Source organism: Hypomesus nipponensis, chromosome 4, assembly GCF_054491055.1.
Source record: "Hypomesus nipponensis isolate SF chromosome 4, ASM5449105v1, whole genome shotgun sequence".
Classification (NCBI taxonomy): Eukaryota; Metazoa; Chordata; class Actinopteri; order Osmeriformes; family Osmeridae; genus Hypomesus; species Hypomesus nipponensis.
The window spans coordinates 15,437,053-15,446,982 of NC_140364.1; the positions used below are offsets into that span (position 1 = coordinate 15,437,053).

General features: G+C 40.5%; 2 protein-coding genes and 1 long non-coding RNA gene across 4 annotated transcripts; 1 reads left to right on the forward strand and 2 right to left on the reverse strand.

The window, feature by feature from the left end:
* Positions 1 to 209: 209 nt before the first annotated feature.
* dlx6a (distal-less homeobox 6a) lies at positions 210 to 2,336 on the forward strand. The gene is made up of 3 exons (XM_084695495.1): positions 210 to 516; positions 1,068 to 1,261; positions 1,644 to 2,336. The coding sequence occupies exons 1-3, from the start codon at positions 210 to 212 to the stop codon at positions 1,881 to 1,883; spliced, it is 741 nt and encodes a 246-aa protein (XP_084551621.1). The 3' UTR covers positions 1,884 to 2,336.
* A 3,802-nt stretch (positions 2,337 to 6,138) lies between these two features.
* Positions 6,139 to 7,932, reverse strand: dlx5a (distal-less homeobox 5a). Its single transcript, XM_084695476.1, has 3 exons — positions 7,437 to 7,932; positions 6,850 to 7,034; positions 6,139 to 6,617 (listed from the first exon to the last, which is right to left on the reverse strand). Exons 1-3 carry the CDS (start codon positions 7,792 to 7,794, stop codon positions 6,303 to 6,305), a joined length of 858 nt encoding a protein of 285 aa, XP_084551602.1. The 5' UTR covers positions 7,795 to 7,932; the 3' UTR covers positions 6,139 to 6,302.
* Positions 7,933 to 8,012: 80 nt separating this feature from the next.
* LOC146295811 (uncharacterized) lies at positions 8,013 to 9,857 on the reverse strand. Of its 2 annotated transcripts, XR_014753234.1 has the most exons (5): positions 9,806 to 9,857; positions 9,647 to 9,732; positions 9,074 to 9,180; positions 8,897 to 8,957; positions 8,013 to 8,066 (listed from the first exon to the last, which is right to left on the reverse strand). It is a non-coding gene; the product is annotated as an uncharacterized LOC146295811 (long non-coding RNA). The 2 variants fall into 2 exon arrangements; XR_014753235.1 differs by lacking the exon at positions 9,647 to 9,732.
* Positions 9,858 to 9,930: the final 73 nt, after the last annotated feature.

A 9,930-nucleotide genomic window follows, 5' to 3' on the forward strand; every position in this document is an offset into this window, starting at 1 on the left:
AAACCACCTTAAAATCTCTGCCTTAACGTATACCCACCTTCCGCCACATTGAGTAAGAATATCAGAGGAGAAGGAAAAAAGACGCCGCGGGAAAATTCGGGTGTTAATAGGACAAGATCTTTTCGCTGAGGACAGAGAGACAACAGCACAGCGAGATAACCCATTTGGACTTGAGAGAGGGGGTGAGTGCTCTCAAGGCAGAAAATTTGATGATGACCATGACTACGATGGCTGACGGTCTGGATGCTCAGGACTCGTCCAAGTCTGCTTTCATGGAGTTTGGTCAGCAATCTCACTCACAACAGAGCTCCCCGTCGATGGCTGCCAGCCACTATCCGCTACACTGTCTCCATTCCGGGTCGCACTCTCACCATCAGCACGATAACTCTCCGTACCCCGGCACGAATTCTTACAACAGGTCGCTACCTTACTCGTACGTGAGCCATCCCCACCACAGCCCGTACCTACCGTCTTACCACAACAATACTGGCGGTCAGACTAGAATAGACAGCACAGGTAAGACAATTTTTTCCCCGTTAACGATAGAGAAAATATCGTTTTTATCCTATGATAAAAACGTATTTTAGCAAACCGGACGTTCTGCTGTAAATAAGCCGTTTGAACATATTATTCTTTATACTGTTTCCTCCGTTTCGATGCTGTCTAATCCTTGGGTAAAGCGACGTTTCCATGCTCCTCTTTATATGTTCCGGAAGATGACAGCCGGGGAGCCCTCCAGCATTTTGAATTAGGCAGGCTACTCTCTTTGAAAGTTGCAATTAGTATTTAATTGACATGTCATTACATGTAGTATCCTAAATATGACAGAGGATTCAATTATGATTACGTTCTTTCCTGAATGGAGCGGACGTGACATGTGACCATCCCTTAGCACAAACACATTTTCATTCAGTTTCCTATTATCAAGATTTTTCTAATTGTAGCCTATATGTCTTTCTCGAAATTTTAGGACATCCATTTTGTGTTTTTTTCCTTATTTAAAAAAGAAACACATTAAGCTTTTGCCACGGTTACACATCTTAACGTTATAATTATTTTTGTTGCAGAGCAGCAGAAGACGACAGTGATTGAAAATGGAGAAATTCGTTTCAATGGGAAAGGCAAGAAAATTCGTAAACCTCGGACGATTTATTCTAGTTTGCAGCTTCAAGCTTTAAATCACCGATTTCAGCAAACACAGTACCTCGCATTACCAGAACGCGCCGAGCTGGCTGCCTCCCTTGGCCTGACACAGACACAGGTATTTAAACCTACAATCACCATTTCGTTTTAACGGTTTACGTATATTCTTATTCATATTATTTATTATTAATTATTTATTAGCCTACAACATTTAGGTTATTTATTCAATAGTCATATAATGTAGGCTAATAGACACATTTAATCATGTACATACATGTTGCTTTTCGTGGCCTGGGCCGAGCACTATATAGGTTGTTGTTTAATGCTCAATAATCTTAATCTTAACTATTTTAATTACAAAACATCCTTCAGTACATTTCTACAAACTTAATTAAATTACATTTTTAAAAGTACGCTCATACTTGATTATCTATGACTTGTTTGAGTTCTAGATACGTTTAACTATTTTGTCTAAATCATGTCTTTCTCTTCTCATGCAGGTAAAGATATGGTTCCAGAATAAGAGGTCAAAGTTCAAGAAACTGTTGAAGCAAGGCGGCAATCCGCACGAGAGCGACCCTATGCCTGGTTCCATCGCCCTCTCTCCACGCTCTCCAGCAATTCCGCCAATATGGGACGTGTCGGCGTCCAGCAAAGGAGTAAACATGCCGGCTAACAGCTACATGCCCGGGTATTCCCACTGGTATTCCTCCCCACATCAAGAGTCAATGCAGAGATAGACTGCTCGGATGGGAAGGCCGGAGGCCTGACTGGAGAGCGCCGAGTCTGAATCGTTTCACGTGCACAATTGATTTCCGTCAGCCTCGAAACTAAATCCTGTCTCGCTCGAGGACAGACCCCTCGCAGACAGGCTTGGCTGCTCTGCGCGTGAAGGATAGCAGAGAACAAGACTCTCTAATGTGGCACGCGGCATAGGGACTAACCGTATTATCTTACCTATGGCTGTTCAGTGGGATTGCCTTTGTTATGCTTTCATTCATCTGACTGTCAATATACCAAATCTGTGGCATTCAGCGATTTGAGCAAGGACTGCACATTCACGCGTTGACACTGGTGGAACCCTATATGCCGTGATATATTGATGGAACTCTTTACTGCTCCTTGAATGGTTATTTCTTAAACATGCAAAACAAAGCAATTTGTCTGTCTGTAAATACATTCTGCGACTTCAGCTGTACATACACTTTTTATGTTTTGTCAAATGGAGTAAACCATGACTCAAAATGACGTCTCCTGTTCTATACTAAAACATTTAGTGTATTTCTCATTTCAAGAAATGTCTCCACAGTCCTTGAAGTCATTTTTCTGAGTTCATTAACAGCAGACTATTTCAGAAAATGTTCCTCCCAATAACCTAAGTTGATTTCTATTCTAAATCACCCAAACAACAAATTATTGAATACAGTGAGACATTAATCATATAAAATTAACTTACCCTACTCTGATCCTCGCTACATTTACCGTGCGAAAAACGGCATTATATGTCCAGTTCATCTTGTCATTTTCTGCCTCAATTATTAGAAGTATTGACAAAATGTTTTTCCTTCTCTTTCGGTCTTAATGCAAGACGCTAAATGCCAAGCTCCACGGGATCGATCTGGAACAAAGCACCCAGCTGCAGTTCTGTTCAATATGAAGGAGATATTTGGGACAATTTATGGGTTTTTATCCAAGTGAGGTTTTTTCTATTCTCATAAATGCAGGCATAATTAGGGTAATTTTTGATGTAGCCCGCTGATTACAGCGTTTTTACCGTCAAAGATAATTACCTGTAATTTTCTACCACTTTTAATACGAAAAGGCATCTTTATTTGGATTTGAGGTAGCACAGACGGAACAAAAGACAAAATTATTCGGTTATTCATACACAAATTGCCGAGAGGACTGAACGCTTGGGATATTATCTGAAATTACAACGTTGAAAAGGAGAATGAGAAAGCCTCGCGCAGCTGTCATGTCATGGATGTCCCACTGGCAGACTACCTGGACTACGTTTCCAAAACCACATTATGTGCACGCTCAAGTTTAAGGCTTGTTACCCTCAAAATATAATGTGGTTCACTGTTAAACTACAAACACACTGACAACACTTAAAGCATCGTCATGGAAAATGCAGATACATGAAATATGGAAGCGTGATTTTAAAATATTATCAACATGGTTATAGATAACATTGTGTACAGGCTACTCACAAATAAAAGTAGCCATCTGTTTACAAATAAAAGACGAGTTCTTACAAAATTAGGATGGATGTCAGTTACTCGGAGATAGGCCCATTTGTTAAGAAAGAGGTTACATACGCAAGACAACAGGGGAAAAGAACAGAAGGGAATATCAACAAATGTGAAAATGAGGACAAGAGCCCTTGGGTCACGGTGAACTGAATATGTTCAGAGAGAAAGAGGGAGAGAGAGTAAGAGAGAGAGAGGGAGAGAGAGGGGGGGGAGAGGGGGAGAGAGAGAAGAAGAAGAAAAGAGAGAGAGGTGGGGTGGGAAGGAGATGTCAACACTCTGGTCTGTGTGGTCTTTTGCCAACATTGATTGATGCAGTATGTTGTACGAGACTTACTCTCACACGCTCGGCGCTATCTCACAGGCTATATGGGAGTACAGGAAGTGTCCGATCTGTGGCGTTGTTATCAACACTGAGGTAGACTATAGATCAGAGATATACCCAGATACAATTCCTACAGTGGGAATATATTTCCCCGTAAAAACCTCAACATGCATGCAAAGTATGTGGCTATAAATCACGATGATCCGTTTGTCAAGGCCTCGCTCAATGTGGCGCTTTTTGTAGCCAGATAAAATCATGCAAGTTCAGACTTTGACCAGTAACTCTAGCAATACATCCACATAAGGGACTAAAAACTATTGATGTATTTGATCGTTTGAAAGAAAATAGCCTTACCTTAACGCGTCTCTAAAACTGGTCAAAAAGCCTGTGCATCCCATATCCGAGCAAGCACTGCGACAGTGCACGATTTTACTGCTCGTGGTTGAATAAGCAAATCCAGGTGTGAGAGTGTTTGCACACCCCGGTACCTCTTATATATTGCCTGCAAAATTAGCTGTTATTACTGTCACTGTTTAGTGATGGTGAGCTAGAGAAAAGCCCTCTGCAATCAAGAACCAAGCGCATCTTTGCAAATTATAGATAATTGTCAATGTCCAGATTATGATAATGGCGGCCTAATCCTGGAGAATAATTATTGTTGAGTGTTACAGTTGAAGCTGTCCAGTAAAACTAACTGTCATTATTTAGACTCGATTTGCAAAGGGAACTCGCTGAGTGGAAAATGTTCGGTTAGAATTTAACGGGGCTCTCGATATAATGGCATGGTGTGTGTCCGTGTGTTTTTGTATATGTGTGCGTGTGTGTGTGTGTGTGAGCGTGTGTGTGTGTGTGTGTGGGGGGGGGGGGGGGTGTTGGGAGAGGGATGGTGGGGTGGATAACAGTAATATGAAAATCAAACGTAGATTTCTCGAGTAGCTGCTGTAATTGGACCACGTGCACTGCAGAAATTAGGTTTAGAGAAAATGTACCACGATGTTTTGGATTAGCGTTCAGCAAACCATTTAATACAGTATTTTGTTCATTGATTTCAGATGAACATTTCCTAAGTGCACTGCCTGCGTGTTTGTTAAACCTACATTCAGACACGCTTCCATCCCGACATTCAGGAACCAACATGCACATATGGCAGTAGGTCACAGTCTGGGTGTATTGGCAGTGGGGTGTGTTTGTGCATGCATAGCATCAAGCTACGTTTGTGGGTGTGCGTAATAGATAATAGGATATGCACGCGTGACAAAGAAAATGTGGTATGAATAGGCTAACTTCCTTCTTGTTTTCTGTAGTATACAGTGCAAAAAAAAGTCAACTTAAAGTCAACTTTATAAAAGCAAATTTACGTTATTATATTTGTCACTAAGAAATGGTTTGTTTAGTGGTTTCTCAGTGTTAACAGGGGCCTACTGGCTGCTAATCATATGTTGAAAACGTTGAGGATTTCATTTTACCCGGAAGGTCTGACGGAGGTGGGCTGTGGTCGGGAGAGGCAGAGCTCTGGAGCCGGTCTACCCCCACAGGAATGCGGATTGTCTCAGATCTCCGTGCCGCCCCTTCGCCTCCTCTCTGCCATTCAAAGCAGTTAATTGTAGGGGACACAAAGAGTACGACTGCAGACTGTCTGCCAGACCAACGCATAGTTTTTGGGGGAGGCTGGATGCAAATGCAAAGAAAAAACACCTTTAAAATGTATGCCTACTCTCAGTTAACCTATAGCTAGGCTATATACGCATGAGAATAGCAACAAAAGCAATAACGATGATATTGTTGATCTTTTAGTGAAATGATGCCTATTAATATTTAGTAGCTTTGGCATCCGTGAGAATATGAGATCATTTTAATGAAGAGCATTCAAATGGGAATTTTATTTAGTTACAATAAAAAAATAAGTATTCTATTTAATTGAGTGGTAACACTTAGAAATAGCATGCGTGCAATGGGTAGCCTATTTGTCTTTGAGAAAATCAAATCACAGAATTCATCAAAACTTTGGCTATAAGGCTACATGATCCAACAAATAAAGTCATATCTTTTGTTTAACTCATAAGCTATATGCCATGTATCAGTCCGCCAAAAAGTTTTTCAAAACAATCTTGGAAGACAGTTAAGCAGCATCTCCGTGTTTTATGAGTCAGTCAGCCGTAGGCTATACACCACGAGCACCTGTCATATTCCATTTCGATAAACATCGCATAGCTACTGGCGAATTTGAGAAAATTGCCAATATGTATAAAAACTGACCTCGGGACATTTCAGGGAGATACTATAAACGAAGATGATGGTCTCACAAACGTTTGAAGGTATCGGCCTATAATGACATCAAGTCCTTGTTGTTCAGTGCAAATAGGCTAGGCTACGAATGACGGACGGTGGTATTGAGGAGATAGTTTTTCATTGAAAGAGTCCATTTAAAACGTTTAATAGTCTTCCAAAATGCAATAAATTACATGCACACATTTACACATTATACACGTTTCTTCTATGACTGTCATCAATTACATTGCATATTCCTCTGAAATTTAAACACGAGTCCCATACAATATTATTATTTTTTTTAAATGCAGGTTTCAATATAACGTCCCCGCTCCAAGAGCCAATGAGTGCTGTAACGAGTTGGGGTTTTGAAGATGGGAATTCATGGAGCCGGCCGTGGAGGAATACCAAGAAGCGGAGTTTTCCAAAAAGCTAGACGCCACCGTGTTGATGTTCTGTGGCTGATGTGTATGCGGCCTGGACGGGCCTTGCGTGTCCCACACGGCGGGGGACTGAGGAGAGTTGCAGGCCATGGGGTCGCTGGAGCTGGGGCTGTGGTCTGGTGGTAACTCGCCGTTCTTCATGATTTTCTTCAGTTTCGACCTTTTGTTTTGGAACCAGATTTTAACCTGGAATGGATGACAAAGAATGTGTTTAAATTCACATCAAATAACTAAAAGACAACAGGGGCAGAACAACAGGACTTGGTGAGGGCCTATGTTATTTATTTGTCAAACCAACTGATCATAATTGAGAAACCTTACCTAAATAGAATATATGATGTGCTCATATGATAAATGAATGTCGAAGATTGTAGACGTTGATCATAGAAATCGTATGAGGAACTCTGAGGTTATTTACCTGTGTTTGCGTGAGTCCTAAAGACGCGGCGAGCTCAGCTCTTTCTGGCAGCGCGAGGTATTGTGTGTTCTGAAATCTTCGCTGCAGAGCGGCCAACTGGAAACTGGAGTAGATGGTTCGCGGTTTACGGACTTTCTTAGGTTTTCCATTCACCATCCTCACTTCTGGCTCTGCCTCTTCCTTTTCTGTAAAATCATAATAAATAAATGCATAAACAAAAGGAAACAATGTAGGCTAGTCTACATTGTTAAGGGTTTTTCAATATGTTTTTTCAACATGTTATTATCCCTTAGTATGGAGTTATGATAGAGATTCTACATTGATATTTAGCAAAAAAAAACATTATTTGTCTCTGCATTCAAATAAAAAAGGAATATGTGAAATTGTCTATAGCTGCCGCATTTATACGGACATCTCATTTTCGAAATTGTTTCTCATAAAAAAAAAGAAGAAATTCTTAGATTAGGCTTCATCAGTATATTTAACTTAAAATTGTATCATGTAACTTTTTCAAAAAAGCAACTGCAACAGTAATTATGCATTTATATAGTCTAACAATAAATGTCAAAAAAGTGCTATAAAAATACCTTGCGGACTTGCTTGTGGCTGTACTCTGCTGTAAGTTCCTGCATACTGGTGATACGCAGAGCTTGTGTAGGAACTGTAGTCTGGATAGGATTTTGCAGGGTAGTTTCCAGCAGAACCGTTGACACCATGGTACTGGTATTGATAAGCATTGAGAGGTTTCCCGTAAGAAGTTGAATTAGGCGAACAATACCCGTGGGGAACTCCGCCGGCGGGGCTGTAGTAGCCAGAATCCGTGGCTGTGGACTCTGGCAGCGTAGGAGATTCCTGAGACGGGTGGTGCATGGCGGAAATCTGAAAAGGGTTCTGGAAGTCTGTCGTCTTAATACTCTGAATCCTTCGGTCGAATACTCCAGTCATAATTCGTATCAAAACTTCGAAGTGCGGTAAATAGTCTATCTCAAAAGATCTTGAGGACTAACCTACCATTGTGTGTTCTCACGCCGACGGACTCTGTCGAATACTACAGCCAGCCCCTCAGCACAGACTTGGTTAAATCCCAAATTGCGCTCTTGCGCACTGCAGGGAGGATATGCTTCCATTGGCCAAGGCGCGCGCAGACAGCTACACCCCAGCTCGCTCGGTCAGTTTGCCACAGGGGATATTCGAAGCTATACTTTGTTGTGTTTTTACTATCAATCAAAACAGTCAATTAACACGGTTGTCATGTCATCGATTGACAATTTAACGGGTTAAAATTACAGTCTCTAAAGGATCAAATATACGGCCTTACGGGCTTTTGGGATAGCACCTTGTAAAATATGTTATAATATTTTACAACGATTAGGCTAATATTCATGCTGTTCAAAGCAAAACAAACCATTAAAAGAAAGATATATTCTTTCACATCGATTAGCAGGTATATTGTCCAGCCTATGTAGCCTATAGCCTAGAACAAAATAATATGGAATGGATATGTAATGGAAGACCATAATATTTAAAGCCATTTCACGTTCCCCTTTTAAGATAAATTAGATTGTTCACAGCACAATACCACCGAATGATGCTATTCCATAATGCTTCTCTGTCGCCTACAGAGAAGGCCTTTGAAACTATCCTATTAATTATGTGTGCCTATTTTATTTATCCATCCCCTTGATTGATTTACAAATTTGCGACAACATTTCTTTACCAGAAATGTCTCCTTGTGGACCAACAGACATTAGACAACAAAGAACTAAATGTAGCAAAGATGTAAATAAAACATTTTGCAGGCACTCATTTGTACTATTTTGGCCTATTTACAATAACAGCAGGCAAACCGAGACAAATTCAACAAATTGTTACATTTTAGGTTAAGTCGTGTGAGAGCGAATGCACATGCAAACCCAGATAAGCTTGGACTTGTCTATTATGGACAACAGCAATCTGCACAAAGAGAATCAGTCTTTTACTATGGTCAAATGGCGCCGCCCAGTGGTTGTAAGTGGGAACTGTCAAAACATCAAAGTTCATTACTCACCTGCAGCAGACGAATCAATGCTGCTGTTGGCTTCCATTTATGATTCCGTGCTCACGTGCAACTACACCAACGACAAAAAATCCCACCTCAAACAACATTCAGCAATAAAAGACCAACTACACATGAACTTTTATTGCATAATTGTAATTGTTTTCGTAACGGGAAAAATCATCTTACGTTTCCACTCATCAACGACATCAGGTGGGCGTTGTGCGTACATACAAAGCCTCCGCATGCAGGCAAGACTATAACGAAACCGAACTCCAGTTCCAAACTTCATAGGCCTACTCAATGGATACAAACAGAATGCTTTCCATTAAATGTTAAAACTTGTGAATTTAGATAGTGTGTGAATGTCCCTCATAATTGGGTCACTCATGTCTGAGGAAACTCGCATGGATTATTGTTGTATGGAACATCATGCATGTCTTAATCATATGAAATTTACAATAGGTTTAATCTCTGAAACCAAATTAAGAGATTCCAAAAAATAACGAAAAGAATAGTCTTGCAGAATAGTTTACTTGGCTAATGTATCAATCTCAGATGGTGGGAGTATAAATAGCTTTCCAGTACAACTTGATATGAAACCCATGAAAAATGTCTCTCGCACAAATACAACACAGCAACCGTCATATAAAAAACACGTTTGTCTTTTACAGAATTTAACACGAATGACATAGGTTGTTATCTGTCTTGACTTCAGGCAAGCAAACCTAAAATGCTGGAAATCAAGATTGACCCAATTACCTCTGGCCCTGAACCAAGTGAGCGTGGGAGGAGGGAGGACAAGCTTTCTGCTTACCAGGTCGACTATGGGTATTGGTTAAAAGACCCTAATGACAAATAATATAAATAAGAATTCGTTTACTTTAACTATATCTAGGCATACATCAATTATTCTATTACCCCATACAAAACGTTCGGTTCCAAAATCTTCAAATTCCACTTGCCCCGGAAGTAATTACTCTGTACATCGTATACTTCTGGTGGCTTTTATGTTTGAGTAAACATTAAAACTGTGTTTGCCAGTC

What these genes read in the sequence shown, in the direction of transcription:
- dlx5a (XM_084695476.1), bottom strand. Translation starts at nt 7,794, where the DNA reads ATGACTGGAGTATTCGACCGAAGGATTCAGAGTATTAAGACGACAGAC. An exon ending in GCCACAAGCAAGTCCGCAAG is followed by an intron (nt 7,035 to 7,436) that starts GTATTTTTATAG and finishes ATGATTTTACAG; the next exon opens with AAAAGGAAGAGGCAGAGCCA. An exon ending in TAGGACTCACGCAAACACAG is followed by an intron (nt 6,618 to 6,849) that starts GTAAATAACCTC and finishes CATCCATTCCAG; the next exon opens with GTTAAAATCTGGTTCCAAAA.
- dlx6a (XM_084695495.1), top strand. Translation starts at nt 210, where the DNA reads ATGATGACCATGACTACGATGGCTGACGGTCTGGATGCTCAGGACTCG. An exon ending in GACTAGAATAGACAGCACAG is followed by an intron (nt 517 to 1,067) that starts GTAAGACAATTT and finishes TTTTTGTTGCAG; the next exon opens with AGCAGCAGAAGACGACAGTG. An exon ending in TTGGCCTGACACAGACACAG is followed by an intron (nt 1,262 to 1,643) that starts GTATTTAAACCT and finishes CTTCTCATGCAG; the next exon opens with GTAAAGATATGGTTCCAGAA.